General features: G+C 42.7%; 1 protein-coding gene across 1 annotated transcript in view; it reads left to right on the top strand.

Annotated features, from left to right (window-relative positions):
- The first annotated feature begins 2,454 nt into the window (after positions 1–2,454).
- man1a1 (mannosidase, alpha, class 1A, member 1) overlaps positions 2,455–27,479 on the top strand; it is a 93,945-nt gene continuing 68,920 nt past the window's right edge. Inside the window, exons 1-2 of the mRNA XM_069719084.1 lie at positions 2,455–3,249; positions 22,569–22,665. Coding sequence (XP_069575185.1) covers positions 2,740–3,249; positions 22,569–22,665 — 607 coding nt within the window. The 5' untranslated portion in view covers positions 2,455–2,739. The remainder of the gene's footprint in view (positions 3,250–22,568; positions 22,666–27,479) is intronic.

Raw genomic sequence — 27,479 nt, forward strand, 5'->3', positions numbered from 1 at the left:
AAACACAACGCCACTCGGGGGAAACAACGGTCTTCTCTTTGATTCATACATTTATCAACAGCTTCGCAGGTTGAGAACAAAAACAAAAGGAAAAAGTCGTCTGTCAAAACTGTTTTCCGCGAGAGAGACTCTCGATATTGAGATGCCAATGCGTTTCATCCGAGATTTAATTTTCTGCTCGAATCGCAGAATGAGAAAGCAATCATATACGGACGCGTGTCATCGTTCGGGACAAGTTGTCATCTGCAGAATTAGAATTTCAATATGGCGGCGTGCATCTGTCAACACTGCAGATTAGACTCTTTCCCCACATCTCCGCACGGCGAAGTAGAAGTGAAATGGTACATCGTATACCCGACGAGGCCTTCGGTCCGATGGCTATTTTTCACATCCAATAAAGAAAATGTTAAGTGTTCAACGAAAATGTACCAACGAAATAGGGGTTCAAATCACACTCAGAGATGAATTATTCAGTTTGAAAGCAGCAGTCGTCACTCATCAGCGTTAATAATAACGCAGAAGAAGTCCCGAGATTGATTTTCTTTTTTCTTCTTCTTCTTCTTCTTCTCATCCTGATAAAACTACACTTTCGCGGCGGCTAATTTCGAAACGTCTATTTACGTTTAAATTGCATGTTTCGCGCGCGCATAACGTCAAATTGTTATTTGTCAGCACAGAGGGGACAATTTGAAATGATTACCGTTTAATCTCCCGCAGCCGAACACGCGTTAGTACGCATCGATGCCAGCGCGCTCGTACTTTTATGCATCTACGGAGCCGTTTGTTCAGCCTATGAATAATAATGTAATTTTCTATGGTAGTCGGTTGTGTATTTGCAATTCAGCGGACGTGCAGGACACTCTAAAGATGATGATAAATAATGTAACACCGTTTTTTTTTTCCCATATCACCTGCACTGTTAATTACACCCACCCCACCCCACCCACCGCCCCCGCCCCCCTCCCATTCTGTCAGCAGACCACAGGACTGAGCCGGGAGGGTAAGCCAGTGAGGAATGCAGCCAGTGGCAGAGGAAAGGATTAAGTTCGATTTAAAAAAAATCTAAATATCAAGACAATAATGAAGAAAAATTGTATAAAATGCAAAAATTAAAGTATTAAAGAGGTTGTGGAATTTTTCAGCCATTCCTGTGAGACAGCGCTCTGGGTGGGAGGAAATCTGCCGAGTTTGTTGTGCACTTGTTTCTCTTGGCCTTGGTGTCATGCAACTGAACATCATCTTCCAACTGACAACCGCCATATCTTTGTAATCACGTCCTTCCTGATGACTCACATCTTTGGGTATGGTGTTCCTCTTTATCAGTAACGTCTGCACACACGAACATGGCAGGCAGTAACACAGCTTATGCACACAGTCCCTCATTCTGATCCTTTATGATGTATAAACCTGAAGTTGCACGGTAGTATAAGAGCATAAGAAACAGTATATTTGATACAGTCTAACACGCTGCAGATAACAAGAATTGTTTTACTAAATAAAATTGACTGATTTAACCAGGCAATAACCCGGTAAATAGACTGAATAGCCTAAAAATCAGCGTGTCTGTTTGATTGACAGACCTGTGGTGCAGTCAGGTTTCCACTGTCAGTTGGCGGGGCATAGTGTCCTCGGGTTTACAATCAAATCGGGTCAGATCCACCCCTAGCCTCTCCCCCGGCTCGTCCAAACATGGTCACTTCTGGCTCCAAAATAGCAAAGATGGCTTCGGACGTATTTTCACTCCCAAATAGATATTAGTAGCTTTTGTTTCGCATTTAGTGTTGTTGTTGCAAATTGTAGAGCGCTTTTGAGACTGCAAAAGTGGAAACGCGCTTATATAATTGCGGACCATTTTTGATTGGTTGCTGTGCATGATTAAATCGCTGTGCAATATCTGTAGCCATGCCAATTTGTTTTTGGTTTACTTTTTAAACAACTGGACAGGACCAACAGATGTAAATTAGCCTCTTGGGCACACTCTGGCTCAGTTCATTTTTCAGTTGATCAATGCCTTGTTAAATAAATAAAGAAGTACTGTCGGCAGGTAGCTAGCCAGCAAAATGTCAACGTAATGGAGCATTACTGGAGTCAGTAAATGCAATGCTTCAATATAAAGTGTGGCTTACGTGATGTTTTTTGGGCAACAACTTGACTCTTAATATTGCTTTTATTTTTCTTCATTGAGTTTGTGGAAAATAATAAACATGACAAAAATACATCAGATTTACCATTTGTGCAATAATAATAATAATAATAATAATTAAAAAAAACCTCTGGGGTAATCATGTTTCTTTGGCTGCTGTAAGCAGGGAATGAAGTTTAGTCAACGGCTGTCAGCGGTTTTTATACCCAGCCGTCGGGAGAGGACACGCCCCCTTCGAGCTCCCCACCACTCACAGGGCGGAAAGCGATTAGCTCCGCGCGCCTGTCAGTCACACGCATCGACCATTGCTTCCTGTGTGGAGGCTCGGTCTGGTTCTGTCTGCAGAGAGTCTCCGGCATGGACACCCGCTCCGCTCCTCAACTTTTTCCCGGAGATTTTACCGCTCTTATTTGACATTTGACGGCGTGTGTATCGTTTGGAAATGGGTTTGTGAACGGAATAAGCCGAAGCTGAGCTCGACGTGAGTTGAAACCCTGAACGTTTGAAATTCCCTTTTTTTTTTTTTTTCTTTTTTTTTTTTTTTTTTTTTTGGAGGGTTTGTTGTTCGAGTTGTTGGAGGAAGAGAAAGGAGAAAAATGCCAGTTGCAACTCTTCTGCCTTTTACCGCGACCCCGAATAGGAAGTCCGCCAGCCCGACTTCGTTCAGGTTGACGGAGAAATTTATCCTTTTACTGGTGTTCAGCGCTTTTATAACCCTGTGTTTCGGGGCTATTTTCTTCCTGCCGGACTCGTCCAAGCTGCTAAGCGGAGTTTTCTTTCATTCCTCCGCGGTGGAGACCAACACCCGCACCGGTCCGGACAGCAGCGACTCGGGTTCGGCTGGAAACGACGACAGGGTCCTGGCCAAAATCAGGAAAGACCACGAAAAGGCGCTGCTGGAGGCCAAGGATACTCTACAGAAACGGCCCGACGAGATAAAACAAGACATTGTGATTGATAAGCAGACAGTTGCAAAGGAGGCTATGGGTCAAGGTGGGAAGGATGTCAATAATTTACCTTTCGTTGAGTACCGCCGCCCGCCCGGGGCCACAGGACACGAGCCCCTGGACCCCGAGACCAGGGACAGACGGGCTAAAATCAAAGAGGTGAGGATCTGTTGTGTTTTCTTCACTGTTGGTTTTGTGGCGGAAAAAAAAACAAACAAAAAAACAAACAACCTCAAACCAGACTCCCCTTTAAAATCGGACGTTTTTTGACTTTGCCTCGGCTTTTGGCCTGTTGATAGTCACGTTGGGAGACGACTCAACACGTCGCACGAATCGTCCACATCCTGTTTACAAATCGGCTCGCATATAACACGCCGGTGGGCACCAGGGTGAATAAAAAATTAACTTTAACTAAATGTTCTCCAGTTCTCCGGAAAGTCTTCTCCGCCGATGTTCCTCGCGGACAGCGGTTTGGGCTGGTGAGGTTTACGCACCGTATACATCTTGTGATTTCGCCTCATTAAAACGGATTATAGTGGACTACTTCTAGCCGAAATGTAGAGAACACGTAGTCCTGTCACGGTGAAGATCTTGTGCCGTGTTTCGCGTCTCTTCCTCACCTGCTGGGGGATCTGACATTTTAAAGCGGCAGTTTTTTAGAGGGTGTTTGGCGTGACGTGTAATCTTTCCACGATATCCAAGGAGAAGTCGGTTCCTGGGGAAATGGAAGGAATGCGTGCAGGATCCGCCGCCCTCCTCCGGGCCGATTCTACCTGTCTTTCAAGTTTGCCAGGACAATACAGGGCTTGGTGCACGCCCAGCCCCGCGTTACTGACATTAGATGTCAATGGATGATGTGGGAATTGAAATGCACCTTTTTTGTTTTTCATTTTTGTGTGTGAAGGCTTCCACGAATGTTTATGTGACCTAGATTTTTCAGTGTACTGTATATCATAATCCCCAAACCTGGAGATGTTTTTTATTTATTAATTTTTTAATATATTTTTTTTTACAGAACCTGCTGCCTTCCATGTTATTAATTCATTAGAGTTATTATCTACTCTTCTATTGATTTACCCAGTATTTATGCCACTGTATGTCCTTTTCATTCAATAGATTCTGTTTGGTGCAAGCAAAGCGTTAGCTCTGTAGCCTGCAGCAGGGGGAAAAAAACCATCCAACAGGTAGCTTGTCTGGTATTATTGCGATTATGTCACTGCACAATGTGTGTGTGTGTGTGTGTGTGTGTGTGTGTGTGTGTGTGTGTGTGTGTGTGTGTGTCTGTGGAGGAACAAGTAGGGAAGCACAGCAGTGAAGTCTCAGAGGTGGTTTCAGGTGTCAGCTGATGCCGTGCCGCCAGCCTGCTGCTTCATCTGGGATGTTATGATCCCCGGGCCCGTCCCTGACTGACGCTAAAATGTCCTCACTCAAATATTAAACGTATACAGACGGATGTGACGGTAGTATATAAAGCGTCGGTTTTAAAAAAGATATCTGGCTTTTCTGTTCAGCTGGGAGGCCCGAGTCCTGTTTTGCTCATTCATCTGGTTTGACTGATGGAGCCACACAGGAATGCTGAGTGAGAGAGAAGATAAGGATAAGGAATGACTGAGCACGTGTTGGCTGCTGAGATATATATATATATGTATGTGACCTGCAATATTAGCAAACAAGTATATCACATTTGTCTGAATACGTCAGTATTAGTAATGCAGTGATTTTTTTTTTTTTGGGGGGGGGTTACCCTTTGTACTTATAGTTAGGGCTGCGAATAGCTTTCGTTACTGGTTAATCTGTCGAGTATTTACTCGATTGATCGACGCGCAGTTTGGTCTTTTAAAGTGTCCGGAAACGGTGAAAAAAAAGTCCTCAAAGCTTGAAGGCGCAGTCTGAACTGTCTACAACAGTCACAAAAAATATATACATATATATATATATATATATTCAGTTAATCATCATTAGGGACTAAATAAATCAAAGATATTCACATTTCAGAAGCTGGAGTCAAAAGAGATTTTAGCATTTTGGCACGAACAAAAGTGACTTAAAACAGATAATCGATTACAGAAGTAGTTGCGCAGTAATTTTCTGTCGATCGAAATAAATAGATAAATCTTCGCGGCTCTTCCACATGAGATGCGAGAAAATTCTGAAACGGATTGATTTAGAGAAGAAATGTCTAATGAGTTGATAAAAACCTTACCGATTAACAGTAACGCGGCTTTCAAGGCCCTTGAAACGACTAAGTTGGACTTAATCACAGATTGTCCGCTCTTGTGTCGTTGCTATATATCACACAGTGACCCTGTTTCCCTGTAACCTCCCCACGGCAGTGTTTGTTATTAAAGACGCGCTCTATTGAAATGCAGATGAGGGAAACACCTTTGACCTTCAGACATCATCGCCCGCCACTAAAAGGTCAGGAACCCCCCCCCCCTCCTCCCACACACACACACACCTCGCAAACGTCGATAAATCACGTCGGGAAAATAAAACGCGCGTCCCGAATGTCCAACGGTCCACCGCCGCTGCGTTTGTGTTTTGAACCAGCGTGACTTTCAAAGCAGCATTAATCAGCGAGTTAAAACACGGTGTCGGTCACCGTGGTAACCGTTTTGAATACGGTGGGGAGTTTTTGTTTGTGGTAGCTCCTCTATTTTCATAAAGTACAGTAGTAACACGCAAGGCTTTGCTCGGGGCTTTTTAAAAAAAATAAATTATGAGTGACCAAAATATGAAGTCGTTCACGCTGAATTTATTAGACTGAGTACCAAACTAATGCTGCTTTTAAAATAAATAAATAAATAAATACAAGTTTAGCAGCTCCAGAAGCATCGCTGAAGTTTAGTTTCAGGTGAAAAAACATGCACACCTACTTTGTCTTTTATCAGCTGATCCGTCGTCACGTTTGGTCATAAAATCGTAAACGGGTCAGGTGTTCGGTTTGTTATTCGTCTGGCAAGCGTCAGTAAATAGTTACGTTCCAATTCACCCCCCTTTTTCACTTTTGACGGAGATATTATTGAAGCTCTCAGGTTTCACCAATAAACTTTAGGGATCTATTGATATTTCGGTGGTTCTGGGATTATGTTGCTTTAAATTTCAAGTTGTATTAAAACAAACAAACAAAAAACAACAACAACTTATGGCCGAGCCTTTGCCGATTTGAGTTGATTTTATCGATCCGCTGCTATTTATTGTAAACACTCTTTTAACGTGTTGTTGTCCACGATACGATTTGTAACTCAACTTTATACTATACCAGTATTATTATGATTTTATCACTGAACGATATCGATGAATTCCTCGACCCCCCCATCCCAGCCCCCCCCCCTCCCTCCCAGGCCCCACCACTCCCCCCAGATATCTTTCTGCCCTTTTTATTTCGTTCAGTAAAGCCAATAACTCTATTGAACAAACACACTCTAAACCCCCCGCCCCTCTTTTCCATTGATCTCTGGTGGCCCGCTGCTTTTAATTTCATTATTTGAAAGATAAAGTTGTGCGGTCCAGCTTCCAGGCTCTAAACTCCACCGCCTCCACCTCCAGTCAGGGGATCAGCGTTTGTGTTTTGTGATTGGCGGAGGACTCGCGGAGGCTGCAGGGGACGCTCTGGGAAAAAAAAGAAAAAGAAAGAAAGTAAAAGGAGGATAACCAGCTTCTTGTGAGTGACCGCCGCAATCCTTCAATCAGCTAAATCTTGTTTGTCTGCTCGGAAATCAAAGCCTCCCCGGAGAACCCTGCTGTCGGCGGCTTTCACTAAGAGCCTGGGTGGGGTGGGGTGGAGGAGGGGGAAGATGGGGAGGGGGCGGGGGGAGGGAGGGTTATTATGAAAACTCTGGCTGGTGAACTGAGAGGAAAAATCAAGGTGGATGGTATAAAAAATATAATAAAATAAAATGCATTCTTAGACTTTCTTCTTTTTTTTGGGGGGGGGGGGTTACTAAAGTCTAACTTCTGGGTCAGTTAGTAACAGTCTTTTTAAAAACACCATTTTTTTTGGCCTGCTACGGAGACCGACACTTAACCTCTGGCTCGCAGCCAAAATACGAACGGCTGAATTGGGAGACTCGCCCCGACGGCAAACAGATTCCAACTCCGGCTTAATCACACGCACGGTTTTGTGTGTGTGTTTGTTTAAATGGAGGTATGTTTTAAATGTTAAACGAGAAGGCAGCGCCGGAGCCGAACTTTTCTTTGGGGATCATGTCGTGTAATTATACGTCATTTTTGCCGTCGAGCCGCAGAGTTTTGGATTCGCTGTTTGCAAGGCCGGAGTCTCTCTTGAACGGTCGGCAAAGACCAAAACCTGCAGCGGAGGACGAGTCCGCGTCGCGTTCACGCTCGACGGCCTGCTCGCGCTTCACGTACGAAAACGTACGAGGCGCGAGCTCCAACGACGCTCTTCTGATTTAGATTTCCACGCGTCGAAGGAGTAAAGCAGCATTTCCATTTTTTTGGTGTCGGGTACTTTTTCTGGATTTTTTTTTTTTTTTTTCACTGCAGTAACTATAGCGACGCTGCGTGAAACTGCTTTTTTTTTTGGGGGGGGGGGGGCTATTTGACAACCCAACATGTACTTCTGGTGGCGGGTATCTCTTCGGTACATTTTCACTGGTTTCTTCTAAATCCACGACGAGCAGTTGGAAACACGTTAGAGTTATTGTTTTAATTTTATTTTTTTAATGCTGGGAATCTCCTGGGACTCCCACCCGGGGTCCTCTGGGGGAAACTCGTGCTCTTTCAGAACAGCGGCTGAGGCTCTTTTTATTTATTTTTTTGCCTGCATTTTCTTCATAAGACGACAGACTTACCATTTATTATTATTATTATTATTATTTATTTATTATTACGCACACGCTCACCTTGTCTGCTCCGAGCAACCGCTGCTGTCGCATAACGCATCATCCTGCTCCCCCTCTGTGTGTGTGGTGTGGTGTGTGGTGTGTGTGTGTGTGTGTGTGTGTGTGTGTGTGTGTGTGTGTGTGTGTGTGTGTGTGTGTGTGTGTGTGTGTGTGTGTAGTGTGTGTGTAGTGTGTGTGATGAGGTGGAGCCCGTTTGCCATTTTTAAGCATGCAAATGAGATGCAAACGAGCATTTGGCGAGCCATAAGGGAACGGCGTGTTTACAGTTTCGCATCTTAAAGGACCGATCGCTTATCGTGCTGTCAGCCCTCCACCTCCACCTCCACCTCCACCACATCCTCCTTCACCTCCTCCTCCTCCTTCTCTGAAGTTTATGACACGTACGTGCAGGAAACTGTCACCACGCTGACTTATGTACACACTTCTTTCTGTTTCGGGGAACTGTACATAAAGGTACTGGTTGTTTGTCGAGGTCTGCGGTCGCTCGTCCAACGCCGGCTGTTGCAGGAAAAGATTTAATCGTCAGTAACGCCCCCCCATCCCAAGAGGATGTTCTCTTCAACATCCTCTTTGTTGTCACTTACATCCGTTGCTCCTGCTTTTTTTTTTTTTTTTTTTTTTTTACATAAAAAGAGAGAGAAGCCATCTTTGTTGCTTCGCCAACCTTAAAAAAAAAACGCCTAAAAATAAAATTCTTTCTCAGGACTAGCGTTGCAGCCTCCCAGTCCTATTTCTGTGTCGACCGTTTGAACTAATTGCTTCTGGTTCCCCGGTCCTACTTCTTGTCTTAGAGTGGAAAACCAGACGTGTGTGTGTGTGTGTGTGTGTGTGTGTGTGTGTGTGTGTGTGTGTGTGTGTGTGTGTGTGTGTGTGTGTGTGTGTGTGTGTGTGATAGTTACCCCCCCTCCCCTTCCCCCTTGTTTAATTGTCTAATGGCTCACAACCAGCACCGCCGTCTCCTTGCAATAAGTATGTCCGTGTATACATTACTGTACTCACTTCCTGACCAATGAAAGGCCCCGTTTCATTTCCCCGTGCTGATGTCAGCAAAGACATTACTCATCAAAAGCCGCGTAGACCTGAAACCTTTCTTTGCACTAATCTACAATAAAGAGCCCAGTCAGTAGGAAGAATTATTAAAAGGCTTTTAAACCGCCTCTTTGGGATCAGAATTTCATCCTTTAAAAGCCTTATTGTTTGATCTGTAGAGAGTAAGTTGTAATGTCTCGAGTTAAATCTACGCGCATCGTGTCTGTTTTGGTGGTTTCACGCGGTTTAATCCATCTTCAGACTGTCATCGCTTTCACTTCTTGCTTTCGAGAAGTGGCTTTTGACCATGAGAGAATAAAATGACCTCCCCCCCTCCTCCTCCCACTTCACTCCAAAAAATGTCTAGAATAGAATAAGAGATATAGTACCTTTTTTTTTTTTTAACATATATAGTTGCTGTCGTTTTATTCGTCAATTTCACTGAATCATTTCATTCCAATCACTTTGCATGAAAGTATCTCGTATTTGTACATTTTTACAGGTTCTTACGAGTTATTTCTACATTTTCTGGCGGTCCATCTGAAAATATTCCGTTATAAATGAGAAAATAAGCTTCAAAAAGCCTTGTTTTTCATGGGCGTGTCTGTTTGATTGACAGGCCTGTGGTGCAGTCGGGTCACGGCTGTCGGGGGGCGGGACGTAGTATCGTCGGGGTTTCCCATCAGATCGAGTCAGATCCACCGCTGGCTCCTCCCCCCTGCAGCTGGCTCCTCCCCCCTGCAGCTCGTCCAAATACGGTCACTTCCTGCTCCAAACCGCTCCGAACTAGCAAAGATGGCGCCGGCCGAAATCCGAACTCGATGCTTAATAACGGTCGTCCACAAACCAACGGGTGACGTCACTGGTTGCCGCTCGGGATAGAGCTGGAGTAAATAGTCGATTAAGTGAATCCCTCGATTGATTAAAAAAAAAAAAAATCAATTAAAGTTGCATCTTGTGAAGATTTGCCGGAATCTTTGACGTCCGCGGGCTTATTTTTCTCACATTTTACAGACTAGTTTCAATAGATTGCTCGTTCATTTCCAACATAATTTGCCGGATTAATCAATGAAGAAAATATTCATTCATTACAGCCAAAGTCGAAGCAATTAATCAAGAGAAAAAAAACGCCGAGCAGTCCCCGGATTCAGAGCATTTGCAGCCGATTTATGGACGGCGTATACGCTGAATTTCTTTCAGATAAACTCGAGGTGAACATTTTGGCGTATTCTCTTGTACTTCGAGTCACCGACTAGAAATAACCTAAAATCCCATCCTGCAATCTATCGGGACGTCCACCTGTTGCCTGGTGAAGACAGATCGTGCTGCACCTCCAGCCCGAGGCCTCCGGATGCCGGCAGCTTAAGATTCATGTGATGAATATTGTATTAGTGAGATAGTTACTGTAAATATATAGTCCCGGCGGATAGCCCGAGAGGCTTCGGATATTTCAAATCCATATATTCATATAAATGGCTGCTGTACGGTTCTCTTAAAAGTCGGTGTGGATTGTTTGGTTTTATTTTTTCTAAGTGAGGATGAGGATGAATGTCTCTCTGCCAGGGAATATATACACCCTATATTACCCACTATTAGTACACCGTTTGTCATGTATATGTACGTCTCGTGGCCTTTTGTGTAGTCCGTCCGTGCAGCTCCCCCCCACCACCACCCCCACCACCCCCCACACACATCACAGACCCTGGATGCTGGAGACGCTGCGTTCTGGCTATATGAAAGCGTTATTGCTTATCGACCGGATCCGTCTCGGAGATACGTTTCGCTCTTTTACTGCCGTTTACTGCACCTACCCTCCCGCCCGGCTCCGCTCCCTGCTCATGCATAGTCATCGAGCATTGATGTGGGAAGAGCTCGGAGCAAAAATAAATCTGACGGATTGTTATTATGATCGGGTATTTGTTGGTCAAGACATGACTTGAAGTGTGGATCGCGGAGCTGTATACAGGAGTGCACACACACATATATATCTATATATATATAGATATATATATCTATATATACACAAAATGAAATTAAATGTGCTCCGCCAGCCACTTCACTAACAAGTCAGATGTTTTGTTGTTGTTGTTGTTGTTATGAAAGTGAGTAAAAGTCGAGCAGAAAGACACCACAATAAAAAACAAAAAAACAAAAACACCATCAGGGTGCAGAGAGAGTCATTTTTGACACAAGAAAAATACATTTGTGATGAAATATTTAAAATTATAGGTGTACTGTTGAAATTCCCAGTAAAAATGGTATTTTCAGGTTGCTGCTTTTAATATTTTAAGGTTTTCTGCTTTTCTGTGTCCAGTTTAGTAGTAAACAGGTTATTTTTGTGCCATTTTTGACTGTTTTTTTTTTAAAAGTATTTTTTAATCATGTTATGTTCAACTTAAATTTTTTATTTTTTATATTCTGACATTTTCCAACAATAATTCAGATTTCTTTTTGTCAGTAATATCTAATGTTCACTAATTAATGACACCGACAAGATGACACCTCAACAGTTAAGATGCAGGTTTTTTGGGATCCAAATTTTTAGGAAGCCATCATGAGCTTAAGTGCCTGTTTTATTCTGAATCATAATGTGACTTGTAGGGTTTTTTTTTATTTATCTTTTTAAAATGTGCCTTCAGTCACCCGGTGGAAGCACAACTGTCAGTCAAGTCGGCGAATGCTGCGGCGCCTTTTAGCTTTACACAAGACTGAGAGAAAGTAGTGCCTGAAAGGAAAAAAAAAAAAAAAAAAAAGCGAGCGAAATGAAATGTCAATAACAAGTCATCAATATCCCCTTCGTGCTCCCTCCACGCTTCGTTTGAACCGACTCGACTCCCTTCGCTTCCAGAGAGCTCAACGGCAGCCAGACGCAAACAGACAGACGTACATTTGTAAAACTATCAGGGAACGAGCGTATTTATACCACTGCTATAGTATAAACCTAATCACAGTTCAATAATACTCATAGTCCTTATGCAACACGGTATCATGGCAAAGCGTGACATGGACACGCCGTTCCACTGCAGCAAAGTGTGAAATAGGTTCGAATCCAGTTTTTGTTGAGTTGTTTTTGTTTTTGAACTTTTTTGTTTTGTTTTAGCTCCTAAGTTTAATTTTCCTGTTAATATCATGGCTCAAGGTCGGTTTCTTTTTCGTCCACTAAAGGAAAACGTGTATCTGTCGCGCCCGGATAGGGCCAAAGCGTGGCTATTTCACGTTTTGCCTCCAGCCTTTTGTTTTTTTTCCTCCAAGAGCTACTTTGAGCTACCGGGTAGCTCGTGAGCTACTGGTTTGGAGACTTGGTTGGTTGGTTGGAAAACAAAAAATTGTACCGGGCAGATATGACATAACGAACTTGGATATATAAAAAAAAGTCTGTTGCTGAAATATAAAAGGACATTACTGACAGTGACAGGTACCAGTCGTGGCACAAGTTCTCCACTCGTACTAATAAACTATAGGCAGAACAAAGGGGCAAACGAGATGATGTCATTGAAAGTCAAACCAGAAATGATGGAAAACGACGTGGAAACTGATGGAAATATGACGTTTCTGTTCATGCAGCCGTTTTTTAATACAGATAAAAAGAAACGATTCTCACGATTATGCAAGAATAACTGCAGTCAGCTGAAATAGACATGATTAGAGAATTATGTAATAAATGTGACGGGCCTTACGGGAAGCATGTGCAATCGACTCCATGGCAACGCCGGGGAAAAGAAAATTCAAAGATGGAATCAAGATATATCGACGTGGTGGAGTATGTCTGGGGTGTGATGTTGGAAATGTAGTTTTTTTTGTTGACTACAACAACAGAGTTGTGACATTATGGATAATTAGTTCCCTCTTTTTTAATTTTTTTTTCCCAAACCTGCTTATTATTTGAATGCTTTAATTGGCGATTGGGATTATTAGCATTCCCTTTGCTGTAAAACGGTGATATATGCTGGGCAGTGCATCCTCACGGGGCTTCGGGGAGGAAACAGGTGTAAAAAAACAACAACAACCCAAAAACTACGTGGCCCTGCGTCGCGATTAATGACCGCGGAGGATTGGTCGAAGCCGTCGGCCGAACGAGGTCGCGAGCCGTCTCGTTTTCGCCGAGCGCTAACACGCCGCGAGCTCGTTAACAATCCAAAGTTATCGATCGCGTTTACGATCCCCGGATAAACAATCGCGTGTGCAACGCCGGGTGACTTGGAAAAAGTTGTTTCTGAGTTTCAGAGGTACTGAAGAAGAGAGTTTTTGTAAAAGGCAAAACGAGACAATCGAATAGAACGACGCATTAATTTTAAATTTTTTTTTTTTTTTTGTGTGTCTAAGACGCTTAATATCAGCCGTTCGAGGCTAAATCAATATTGTTTGACTTTTAGTCTAATGACTTCATGTTTTAATAGTCACCCTTTAGTGCACTTGATTAGAGTGTCTGTCTAAACGATGAGACACTAATGGCGGAGAGCATTCTTTTTTCTGTATGACTCATCACCGTCCAATCAAATATATATTATATATCATTTTCAAATTAATTGGAGCACAGGCTGGTCGTTTTGCGGTTCGAGCGACTTTTTCCTAATTTGTAAAAAAACCCATAAAAACCCTGAAAACCACCTGATTCTTACTGAACGTGAAGACGGACTCGTTGGACGACTGAAGAAAATGTGACGGTTTGAAAATGCATGATTTTGAACAATGAGGTCGGACAAGTGTTTCATCGATGCAGTCTGTTTCTGCACGTATTCATTTTGTGCTTTTTTTGGGGGGGGGGGGGGGGGGGAGGGCACCTCCGGGAGCTACTTTGCCAAACTGAAAGCGTCCGAGAGCGGCTCACCTCCAGTGACATTTGTTTTACCTAGCTGAGCTCCACCCAAACCAGCTGAATCGGCTTCTTTTACGTGAACAAAAACAGATTGACGCTCAAAACCGCGTTTCGTACGGCGACAGCTTAAATTCAACAAGCAGCTGCACGCTTCTTTCTGTACGCATTTCTTTTTTTATTTTTATCTTTTATTTTCTGTGTTTTCCGAGACGGGAGACGGTTTCAGTAGAGTCGGTTTTGTCTCCATAATAGGGGGAAAAAAAACAAAAAAAACAATCGTGTTTTTGTTGTTTTTCTTCTCTTCTCGTGATGTCGAGGCAGTCTGTCGGTAGATGGAAACAGGTTTGTAAATTCAAAGCCGCGCCGGAAAAATCGATAACTGGCCGCGTTTTCACACGTCAAACAAAAAAAGAAGCTCAAAGTTAATGTGAAATGAACACAGAATATTTCTATTATTCAGTGTTTGGGAAATCTTTCTCTTACTGACGGTTCCTGGGATTTGAGCCGCAAAAAAAACCCTCCGGGCTGTTATCTCACACACGCACACGCACACGTCTGTCGTTGGAGATGAGCTCACGGCACCTGATCAGCTGATCATATTTCCTTATCCAGGAGAAGGTTACGACACGCTCAGGTTTCCTCTCGAGTCAGTGGGTTGTCTTCATGTCGATCCACATGTGTATGGTCTGTGATGATGATAATAATAATAATAATAATAATAATAATAATAAAAAAGAGATGAGAAAAAGTCCAAGGACGGAAATGTGCCAATTCACATCCTGTCAACAACTTGCCTGCTTATTCTTGGCAAATACAAGCATGTGGAAGTTGGCACAAACACGCTGGCTGATTTTTATTTATTTATTTATTTTATTTTTTAAATGCTTGAGCTGGTTCTGATTTGAAATCCTTCAGGCTGCGGTCTCCGGAGGGAGGATACGGGTATTTGTGACCAAGCCTTGTAGCCCTCGCTGATGGCGAATGCTCTCGGATATTCAATATTAACGTTTTTCCCGGGGACTCCGGGGGAGAGGGGAGGGAGGGGGGTTACGGCCGGCTGACTCGAACCCCCGACCCCCGACTCCAGTCTAATATCCAGAGTCACGGGCTGTCAATCACAGACTCCTTTTATTTTCCAATCTCCTCCTCCTCCCCCTCCTCCCCTCATGCGAGGGCGACCATTTTAAAATTTTAAGGGTTTCATTCAGTATTTCTATTTTGATCCATCAGAAGTCGGCGCTGCCCGCTAAATGTTTACATGGACTATTTGACGCGTCACTAAGATACTTATCGTCCTATAAAATTGCCGGCCGAGTTGAGCGGCGGGACGTCGGAAGCTGGAGGCGAGGTTTACATTCTTGAAAGACGTTTTTCCCTTCGATTGTGTTTGTGTGTGTTTTTTTTTTCTCGTAATTAGCTTGTGATTTACTAAAAGTTGCAGGTGCACAGTCAGCAAAAAAAAACCAGACTCCCCCCCCCCCCCCCCCCCGGGCACGAGCTGCACAGTTGCATCACGATCGATATGACCAGAAGTGAAGAGTAATGAACTTTCTACAAAAAAAAAAAAAAAAACGCACTTAAGAGGCACAATTGGACTTCAGCCGAGAGAACACGAAGCGCTCGTCCGTATTTGCTTATCAAAATCCACAGAGCTGCCTTTATAAAAAACAACAACAACAACAACAAAAACCATCTTACGAAAGAGAGGACGCGGAGCCAGAGTGCCTCGGCATCGCAGTGAATGTCAAGTTTAATGACCACTTGGCAATAACTTCCTGTTTGCTCTTTTTTGTTGTTGTTTTGGCATTATATATAAAAAAAAGTTGATTTGGTCGTCGTGCTGCGTTTAAGGAGCTCGTCCGTTACTACACTTCATCTCGCTGCTTTCACTGTAAATCTAATTGTTGCTGGCGTTTGATGGGACGTTCTCCCACCTCACAAGATGCAGAATGGAGAAAAAAAACCAAAAACAACTATTGAAATGTACGTGAGCCTCCGGTAAATGAATGTTTGTTCAAAACAAACGTGACCCTGAAGCCAACAAATCATTCAAAAACCCATTTTCTTTAGAATTTATTTTGGGAAGTTTATTTTATTCTAAACTGATGTTTAAACCCACAAACGATCCTCTTAACGGGAAGTTTTGACAGGTTTGCCATCTCTTCGTTTCTGGCCCTCGTTTGGTGTTTTGCGCTTTCGACCTCGAGCTTTGTTGTTGTTTGTTTTTTCCTGTTTCTCTCTCCCAGACACATGAACGCTTCTCTCCTGCCCGGTTCAATTTACTGAGCGGAGAGTACGAGCCGAGTACACAAGCTAAATAATTCAGCCGACCACCCTGAAGCCACCTCAACACAGAAGACGAGTGTGTGTGTGTGTGTGTGTGTGTGTGTGTGTGTGTGTGTGTGTGTGTGTGTGTGTGTGTGTGTGTGTGTGTGTGTGTGTGTGTTGTAATAGTTTGTTGTTAATTATGGAGATGTATTTTGCATTGCGGACGTTTTGAAAATAAATCGTGTAAATAGCCTCGATTGTTTGTTTACGTATTTTGTAAACTTTTATTGGAGGTATTGTTTTCAGACGTGCGGTCGTTTAAGAACGACGAATAAAAATAGTTATTAGTGATCGATTAATGTGGAATTTTATTTATTTATTTTTAATCATTTTTGGGTTTTAAGTTTCAGAAAGTTTCCGATTTTTCTCGACCAATTTCACGCCCTCCATTTCTGTCAGGTGACAAAAAGCTTTTGAAACTACATTGAGAGCAAGAATTCTCTTTTTGAAGTGGCGGTAATAATATTTCTTTGGAAATACTTGTCACAATAATAATAATAATACCGTTTATTTGTATAACAGCTTTCACACAAGAAGTTCAGCTCAAAGTGAAGAAAGAAATCACATGAAACGGTTATAAAGCAATATATATATAAAAAAAAAAAAAAAACGGGTTAAAGTGTAAAAATATAGAAAGGAGTAAAAATGCATATAAATTTGCATACGTCAAACTGACGGGTTGGCTGTTGACATTCACTTTATTATTGAGTCGTGTCATATTAAAGGCGAAGCGCTCTGATTGGATCGCTTCGGATTTGAAAGAAAGGGGCATCCATACAAACACACTTTTCTAACATAAACTCCGCCCCCAAACCAAACCCCACTCTTTTTTTGGTGTTTTTTTTTTGGGGGGTGGTGAATTTGACTTATGTTGCATATTTTTCATCGTATCTTCATCACGGCAAAAATAAAAAAAAATAAAAAAAAATCAGATGCACTTTCACTCTATGATCGATGGAAGATTTAGTTTCGGCTTCCAAGTGAAGCATCGAAGTGCCGGCGGTGAGTCACCATGCGCCAAATCCAAGGTCGCAGCTTTATGTCCTCCTACAGGTTAAAATTGTCCTGCAGCTGAAAAGGTGTCTTTTTACTTTTAACGTTTCTCCCACACAGACTGCAGTTTGAGCAGCTTGCCAAAGGTAGATTAAATCTCAATTCACTTTTCTTTTTTTTCTTTTACCTTGTCAAGATGCAAAATGGTCATTTTGAAGTGTTTTTAGTTTACTGATTTGTGTCGTGTCACCACGGCGATCAGCACCGTGTAGTTATTTATTGGCCACAATTAAAAAAAAAAATATTTGCAGCGGAGCACCTTTTATACAGATTTTAGGTCATCTTAATAAACTCAGTTAACGACCGGTTTGTAAGAACGAATGAATTATTTGTCTTAAATGTGACATCCGGAGGAATACGTGTCTTTTTTTTTTTTTTAACGTAGAATTGCGTTGAAAATCGGGTACCAAGAGAAATACAAATTCGCGTGCAGTTTTTAAAACGTTATTTTAAATCAGCTGTTTCGTATCACAGCACCTTTTATATACAAACACAAGCCTCGGCTCGATATTAAGTTCAGTTTCTACATTGTGTCTCCGACTGATGTAGAAAAAAAACATCATAATGTGTGTCTGTTCATGAAGAATAAATAACAACGGCTGTCAAAAGCTGACCATGTGGTGGTCCAAATTGTGGTGGACAGACGGATAAATAACTTTTCTTTTACGTCTCGCAGAAGCACGAAGCTCGACGTGGACCACTTTCAGTCGAGAGGATGAGGTGGCATCCTTTTTTGTTTTTTTTGTTAAACCGGTAGTACAATACTGACCCATATATGGTTGTTGAAATACTAAACCGCTCAGGAAATCCCTGGCTGATCCTTGAAGAACCGAGTTCCCCCGGGAGGATGTTTGTCCTCCGGTCTCCGAGCGGCGGGGACATGCGAGGAGACGAGGTGGAAAAATGGTTTGGCGGCGAGTTTTTTTGTCCTCAAAACAGCACGGGTCAGAAAGCAAAGTTTTGGAAGCAAAAAACGTCAGAAGCTTTATGGGATGGATCGTTTTTTTTTTTTTTTAAATCCACACCGGTGCAAAATGAATTGTTGCCGGGGACGACAGGTTAATCTTGAGCGTCACGGCTCGCTTCATTCAAATCGCGTAATTCATTTGTGTTTAGTGTTGCCAAGAATTAACCAAAAAAAAAAAAAGTCTTGACAAAGTTGCAAATATTTATTTCTTGATAGATTGAGATTTACACTTTTTTTTTTTTTTTTTTTTTTTTTTTTTGGCAAGAAAATCGAGTTTCATTTTTCTACCTGGCATCTTTTGTCCTGTGGTGGTTTTTTAAAAGATAATTCGGTTTTTTTTTTTGGATAAAAGTTCAGGGGACACCTTGAGAAGTTTTTTTTTTAGTTTTTTTTTTTGTTTGGGTTCGAGGCTGCAGTGCAAAAAAGGTCGTCATGGAAATTAGTATGTGTGTGACTGTGTGTGACTGTGTTTGTGGGGGTCCAGGAAGCCGGTTGGCTGTCTGATGTCCTTATCTGCCCGACAACCGTATTGTCACCTGGCTGCGCTCTTTCTACCTCTTACCCCGTCTCCAACACACACACACACACACACACACACACACACACACACACACACACACACACACACACACACACACACACACACACACACACACACACACACACACACACACACACACACACACACACACACACACACACACACACAACCCTTTTCCTGTTTCACACACATTCCCTCAGTTACAGATGACTTATGGCCCCCCTGGAGCAAACGGGGTCATTAACCCTTGACCTTTGCACAGCCATTAATGATTTGCCATCATCAACTCAGTATGCACGCGTGTGTGTGTGTGTGTGTGTGTGTGTCTGTGTGTGTGTGTGTACAAACAGCAGCGAAGGACACACACTGGATGGACGCCAAGTTTTATTCAGTTTGGGGGGGCATTTTTAAACGAGGGCCCTCGGCGGACTTGTGCGCCTCGGTTCCCATCTGTTCATCAGGCCGCCCGATCGGGCCGCGTTGTTACGACATATTTGACTCCATGTCAACGAACTGCTGTTTGTCTGCCGGCCGGCGAGCTTTTGTTGGATGTGGGAAAAAAAAAGAAAAAAAAAAGCCCCGCGCGCAATGTGAAATCTCACACAAAGTCTCAGTTTTACCATTTGAATAATTGTGTTTTTTTTTTTGGAGGAGTGGAGAGGGGTAGGGGGGGGGGGGGGCATTTCCTGCCCAGTTAAAAACGTTTTTTTTCCCTTCAAATTTGTTGTTCTCGTACGTAAACAAACTTTGTCGACATCCGTGAATTGCAGTACAACAATACGCACGATAAATGCCTTCGTCGTTCTTTTGAACTTATGTGCCTCTGTTTTGTTATATTTCTACACTTATTTAAGTTGTTTTTCTATCTCTTGGAAACAAGTTAAAGCGCACCCCGGCCCCCGTTCAACCCGGATGATACAAGGCGAGCGAAAGGCCGCATTCTCAGAGGCCAGATTATACCCTGCTCACTGACTTACAGGAACACTTCTGCTTTTTTTGTTTTTGTTTTATTCCCCTGCTGAAATGTTCTGGCACGCTGGAACACAAATTCTCCTCCTGTGGTCGTCCTGCCGACAGGAAACGGTTGTAAGTGAGACACGGTTGTGTGTGTGTGTGTGTGTGTGTGTGTGTGTGTGTGTGTGTGTGTGTGTGTGTGTGTGTGTGTGTGTGTGTGTGTGTTTATATGTGCTTGTATATCTTGCATCAGTGAACAAAGTGCAGTTATTGGTTTTACTGGTCAAGGCAGCTCAATAGGCGGAGAGGAGATGGTGGAGATGGGAGGGGGCTTGAGGGGGTGGGGGAGGAGTGACAGAGATAAGGGATGAAGGGATGAAGTGAGGAAGAGGAGGAGGAGGAGGAGGTGAAACTCCACTCTGGGTTGTCAACATTTCTCACGGAGCCTTTTTGGAGAAAGTAATCTCATCTTTGCCCTGTGTGTGTGTGTGTGTGTGTGTGTGTGTGTGTGTGTGTGTGTGTGTGTGTGTGTGTGTGCGTGTGTGTGCTTACTCGAGACACCCTACTCCCGCTAAATTTGGACTTCACGTTAGCGCGCCAGAGAAAAAAAAGACCAAAACAAACCTGTTGCACTTTTAAACACGGAGCCAATTAACGGCGGCCACCGTGCGTCCGAAATAGCCGCGGCCACCGAGATCCCGTTAATCCAATTAGACTCAACACGGAGATCCCGAGCATTAAATCCAATCAGTCAACGCGGGCGGCCGTTTTTAACCGAGTCGGCGGTAAGCGCGCGTTTACTCGACAGAGCTCGTCACCGTGGATATATCGCGCCGCCGTCTCCATGGCAACACTGTAACTACCCGCGCTGCGATCGAAGACATTGATAAACGAATGAATCTTTAACGGGGTTTTTTTGGGGGGAGGGGGAGAGGGGTTTCTTTATTTTAGAAAATAACTTTGACAATAACCAAAAGTGATTCGTCATATTGAACGAGTTTTATAAAATATTTTTATTCATTCTGATTTCTTTAATGGATATAATTTATGATGCTGCTATATTGCTGCTAGCAGATCGAAGCCGATCTGAAAGTGAAAACAAACACGGGCAACGTGTTAATTTGCGTGTTGTCGACGGGAGATGCGGATGGGAGACGTTGCCGTGGTAATTATGCTTCCTCCATTCGCGCCCGGCGCTATTATGGCACATTCGCTCACGCGGCGCCGTCTAATAACCAGTTTGTTCTGTGAGGGGAAAAAAAAAGCTTTAAATCAAACGGCTATTCACGCACGAACCTCTTCGTAACCTTCCTTTTGAAACGTTGTCAGTCGTCCTCCTGATGTGAATAACCAAATATGGATTTCCTCTTCATTGTGATATAAGCATTTTTTTTTTTATGTATATGTATTTTGTAAAACATATTTTACACCATTTCTTGATGTTCTTGATACGTCAGCTGTCGTCAAATTTGGTTTCCAAAAATGTCAAATGTACTGAATGCAGTTAATTTGCAAATCACATAAACTCATATTTCACTGAAAATAGAAGCAAATCGACATCGATTTAAAAAAAAAAAAAAAAATGTTTTATGAAAAATATTTGCTTCATTTTTTAATTTGATAGCAGCAACACGTCTCCCCAAAAATATTTGTGTTATTCTCATCAAAGTGAGCTGAAACTAACGCTGACTCAGCAGCGGGAAACGGACGTAGCTGGTTGTGCGCGTACACACACGCGCACGCACACACACACACACACACACACACACACACACACACACACACACACACACACACACACACACACACACACACACACACACACATTCTTGCAGCAGCAACAGGATGCGCATGTGGAGATAAATTTGGTTTCACTTTGCATGGAGCGCCTGCAGCGCGACACATGCAGGTGTGAGAAAGATGAGCGGCTTACTTACTGTGTGTGTGTGTGTGTGTGTGTGTGTGTGTGTGTGTGTGTGTGTGTGTGTGTGTGTGTGTGTGTGTGTGTGTGTGTGTGTGTGTGTGAAGCGATCTGTGTGAAGGTGGAGGATAAAGGAGGGTTTAAGCGTGTCTAGGCCAGTTCTAGAAAAGCTGCGGGACGATGCTAGGTAACCTGGATTAGCAGAGGAGGAGGAGGAAGAGGAGGAGGAGGAGGAGCCACATCTGAGGGCTAGAAAAGGGATGTGGGGGGGACGGGAGGGGGGGCTCCAGCCAGCCAGCCAGCAGCAGATTAAAATGAGATGAAACTTCAACGGTTCCTCCTGCCGGGTAGGAAATCAGGAGGCTCCTTGGACGGCGGATAACGACGACTCAGCAGAAGAAGACGTTTCCTCCTTTCACGGGGAAATTAAGACGTGCCGCAGTTTTAACGGGGTTTCGGCCCGTCAGCTGTCCGCCGTTTCTAATCGGCAGAGAGACGTGTCGAATAGGTCAGCGCCCGCTCGATGCGCTGAATAGCATTAAGTCACCGGCCGTCTTCTGCCAGCCGGCTGCCTTCGATATGATGATCAGGAGGAGAAAACGCTGTTCGGTGGTTCTCCTTCTTTCACTTTTACTCTCCTCGACGTCGGATGATTATTTGTGACTTGAAAGAACAGTTTATGAAATCATTATGCAGTCCATCACTGAGTTTTTTTTAAATTTTTTATATATGGGGTAATGTGATGAGGTCCATCCATCCATCATCCGTCGTCACTTTGTCCCGGTAAATCGTGACTGGTGGCTTAAATTAGTGGTAAAAAAAAAATAAAAAAAAATCCCAAATGTCACTCGGGCTTATTAAAAAGAAAAAGTCATCACTCAATTACAATGACTTCATTCTCTCAAAGTTGATTGTCCTTTTTTTTTTTTTTTAAACTCTCTTCATTTCTCATCTTCTCCCTCCTCCTCCTCCTCCTCCTCCCTCCTCTTCCTCCCTCCTGTCAGATGATGAAGCACGCGTGGGACAGCTACAGGCGCTACGCCTGGGGTTCCAATGAGCTCCGGCCCGTCTCCAAACAAGGCCACTCCAGCAATCTATTTGGTGAGTGAGACACACACACACACACACACACACACACACACACACACACACACACACACACACACACACACACACACACACACACACACACACACACACACACACACACACACACACACACACACACACACACCATTGATCTCTTGTCCCTGCCACCAGCAGCAGCCTTGGCCTTTTTAGATTAAGCAGCCAAATTGGCCGTCAGTCGGGAGTGATCCATCCACGCGTTCCTCTAAATGTCAGTTTTATCATATATTTATATTCTGTTTGTGCTTCCTGCCAGTTGTCCGTGTCCGTGTGTGTGTGTGTGTGTGTGTGTGTGTGTGTGTGTGTGTGTGTGTGTGTGTGTGTGTGTGTGTGTGTGTGTGTGTGTGTGTGTGTGTGTGTGTGTGTGTGTGTGAGATAATGAGCGCTGTGATTTAGGGGGCATCTTATTCTGCGTTTTGTTTTAGTTTCCCTCCTTCTTCTCCCGTTACACACTTTTTTATCTCTTCTCGTAGATCTTAATTGTCCGACTTGCCTTTCGGCCGCGAAATAACAAGACGCTCCTCGACGGCCGCGGGCGCCTCATTACTAAATATTACATACATATTTGCTCAGCTGTGATTAGGAACAAGTGGTCAGCCTCTCCCAGTTGTGTGTGTGTGTGTGTGTGTGTGTGTGTGTGTGTGTGTGTGTGTGTGTGTGTGTGTGTGTGTGTGTGTGTGTGTGTGTGTGTGTGTGTGTGTGTGTGTGTGTGTGTGCGTGTGAGTAGCCAGAATACAGCTAAGATAATATCAACTGCGTTACGTTTGCTGCTTGTGTTTGTACTTTCTTTGTTGTTGTTTATTCGCCTGAGATTGTTGGTTTCGGGGGGAGGGGGGGAGGGGAATGCAGCTCAAGTAAACAAAAAAAGAATTAAAAAAAAAAAGCGGACGATGGCACGGCTCCGCCCCGACAACGGGTTTAAGTCTGACATCAATTATTTATTAATTTCCTAATATGTGTGGAAGAGATAAAGGGGATCAAGGAAGTGCTGGAGTGAAAACAGTTGATTTGATTGGTTCGTTTAAAAAAAAAAAAAAAAAAAAAAAAAAAAAAAAAAAAGGAAGTCCTTGAACTACTATTTATCGTTCTCATTTACAGTTTTCATTCAGAGACACAAAAACTAACAAATGTGTAATTGAATCCTGTTCAATGTTATCGTTGAGCGTAAGAGGATGGGGGAGGAGGCGTGGGGGGGGGGGCTCACATGTTGTTTGTGCAGATGTCTCTGTTCATACACATTATAAATACTTCTATTTGTTTTTTTTCTGACTAATTGGATAAATTTGAGCAGGAATTAAAATGATTAACGTGTTAAGATTTATTTGTCTCTGTCGTGACCTAATTAAATTCTCAGTAAGAGTATTTGTTTGGATACCTTTACCTCGAGATGACGTGTGTGTGTGTGTGTGTGTGTGTGTGTGTGTGTGTGTGTGTGTGTGTGTGTGTGTGTGTGTGTGTGTGTGTGAGACGGTGTCACTGCAAGCTTTTTGATAAAATGGCAGTTGTGTGTGAAAAAGGGTAGCTGAGCCTACTTGATCTGGTTTGAAGTTTCTTTTTCTCACTGTTGTTGTTTGTTGTTGTTGTTTTTTTTTTAATGTTGCTTCATTGAAGCTCGTAGAAAATCAACTATTCATATTGGATTTTTTTTTCCCCCCCACGTCTGTAACAATAATCTACAGTATTTCCAAGATAATTTCAAATAAACTCAAATTTAAAAGACAAGAAAACGAACGTGAAACAGATCTGTCGGCCCGAGAGGACACAGAAGGTATAAACTGATTGTTTTTGACAGCTGTAAAAACTATAAATGCAACACCAATATATCATCGGCGTATATGGATGACATTTATACGCTCTACCTCTGTTTTCCTTGAATCCTTGAGGAGGAAATCTGCTTTTCCAGTTGCTAAAATGCGCCGATGCGTTCACGAGCGAATCGCAAACTTTTTCTTTTTGGTCAAAACAGCTCCTTGCTGGCTGAAAAACACGAAAAGTCGTGACATCGTCGGTTGTAAACAACAACAACAAAAAAAACATGGAGCTGAAAGATGCTAAAATACTGTTGTAACGGAGTAAAACTGCAGATTTTTGATTTTTTTTTTTTTTTTTTAATCTTTTTTTTTACACTCTGGGCTTCTTACAGAAGCAGTGACTCATTAATACTGATGGTTTTACATTTTTAGAGAGTAAATACAGAAAAGAAGCTTACAACAGTCTCGTATTTAAAAACTGCGCTTTTACCTTCAACTCTTCACTGCATTAAAAAGAGCAGAATTCATAATGAAAAGTTACTTTTTAAACTTACAATAAAAGGACAGAGTTTGATTTATATTTATCAAGTTGCTGTTGTTTTGTTGATTTGTTGACTGGTTCATGCTTCTGAGCACTTTGAGCACACACATATATATATATATATATATATATACATGTATATATTCAGAATGTTATGGGGACGTTTTTTTATAAGCTGCCGGCTCGGGTCGGTCGTGTTTCGGTTCCATTTAAGATGCCGGGTGAGTCCTCTGATGCGCGGCCTCACTTCTCGCTCTTCTTGGGAGCCTTTTGAAGCTTTACTTGTCAAAAACTTTAATCGTCTGACTTCTCTTGTGGGGAAGGAAAAAAAAAAAAAAACCGCAAGACAACTTTTTTCCCCCGCCGTTATTAGGGAGGGAAAAGAGCTCGGTGTCTAATCTACATTCGGTTTCTGGAAGTTTAAAAAAAAAAAATCTGAAAATAATGGCGTGTCGACTTGGGGGCGGCGGGTGTTTTTTTTTTTTTTTTTCCCCCGATAGATTTGAAATACATAAATTCCAAGTCTCTGCCCTGGAAACCTCGATGGGGGGGAGAAAAAAAAAGCCCCCCCCCCCACCAAAAAAAGAATATTTACAAGCTCATTTCTAATGATTGCCTTCTCGTGTTTAACGAGGAAATTCAATCAGCTTTGTGTAAATTCCACCTACTGTTTCATTACTGGAATTTATCATACGTAAATGTAGTAAGAGAGAGGCGAGCCGCTGTGTGAATACTAATAGTCAGATTAGGCTGTTCGCTCTCTCTCCGTTTCCCTTCTCTCCATCCATCCCTCGTCTCTCTGCTATAGAAAACGTAAATAGGGTTTTTTTTAGTTGTTTTTTTTTAGTCGGCTGCTCTGGCAGACCCACTTCCATCAGTGAATAAGACGCCTCGGTCCCCCCCCCCCCCCCCGGGCGCCTTGTCGCAACCTTTTTCCCCCCCCCGGCTCCTATGGAACATGATGTACGACGATAATATTAGCCTGACCTGAATGATTGTGCAACGGAAGCTACTTTTCCTACCCGAGGCTAGTTCCCGGATTACGCGGTAACGTGGGATTGCTGAATCCAGCTAGGACTGAAAATTGAAAACCTCGCTGACACGTCGTGAGAGAGGTGAGATTGTCCCTTTTTAAATACAAATCAACAAAATGTACACGTTTATCTTTGCTTCGGTTTATTACATAAATTCTAGAACTGGGAACCGCGAGTTACCTCGGTGCTGTTGGCGAAAGTCGCTCGGTCTTAAAATAATCCCGCCATGAATCCGAAAATAAGCCTTGAAGGGCCGTCCGTTTAGGGCGAGTGTCTCTTTGATTGACAGGCTCGTCCAAATATGGTCACTTCCTGCTCCGTTAACAAAACCAACAGGCGATGTCAGTGTTGTTGTGCTTTTGCAGTTAACTCTATATTTCCTTAAAAAAAAGAAAAATGTAAAAATATAGCAGATTGTTATGATAAGTAGGACAGCTGACGGGGCTCGTATGCAATCTTTGGTGATTATTTCAAAAATAATCAAATAATATTGATCAAAAATCACAAATCTGGGATAAATGAATGTTAATGCTGGCCATGTGGTTTGTTTGTATAAATCTTCAGTGACATATTTTCACCACTAAATACTTAAAAAAAACCTCTCGTTATGCTTTCAAAGGGCAAATTGACAAGTTACTTTTTTAATTAGTTGACTAATTAGTCTTTGAAATGTCACAAAATAGTAAAAAAAAAAAAAAAAAATTGGCTTCTTCAAATTGCTTTTTTTCCTGTCTGATAATCAGTCAAAAAAACAACAACATCCATTCATGAGATATTCATAAAAAAAAAATGATGTCGCGTATCCAAAGTGCTCAGGATAGATACGATTTAAGCAGAATTGCGTTTTTTTTTTTCTCACGGTACCAGCAGCCATATATCCTCCCAAAAACAATATTGGCAGCCCTTCTGTTGTTTTATCTTCCTCGACCAACAAACTTTGGCAGACGACCAACCGTGATTTCTTTTTCTTCTTCTTTTTTTTTCGTCAAACAGCATTTACAAATTTTCCTCTTAACCCAAAACATTTCCGCGAGAAAGAGCCAGAAATAAATGAGGAGGATGCCGTCTGTTCTTCGTCTTGTGTCGGCACTGACAGTTGGCTTCTAATTCAATAAACCCTGACGGCGTCTCGCCCGTCGGTGTAATGGAGCTGCAGACAAAAGGGAGTCTTGTTTTTTTTTTTCTCAATTCGGTGAACTAGACGGTGAAGGTCAACGGGTTGTGTTTGTTTTCAACAAATTCCCCTTGAGAAGGTCAAGATGCAGACGAATGTGTAACTCGTTTGCGGTCGGAAACGACGCTTCGTATTGAATTCCTGTGTAAATTCTGCGTTTAATACCTCATGAAATCACCGGGAAGTAAGTACGGCACGATATCATGCATGGAAATAAGGTAGAAAAGTGCAAAGGGAAATCAAAGTGAAATGATCAGCTCTTTGTTTTTCGTTGTCGTTTGACCACT

The sequence above is a fragment of the Brachyistius frenatus genome, unplaced genomic scaffold, assembly GCF_029030835.1.
Source record: "Brachyistius frenatus isolate BFR_SWC_R1_liver_20210118 unplaced genomic scaffold, ASM2903083v1 Contig_205, whole genome shotgun sequence".
In the NCBI taxonomy this organism is placed as follows: Eukaryota; Metazoa; Chordata; class Actinopteri; family Embiotocidae; genus Brachyistius; species Brachyistius frenatus.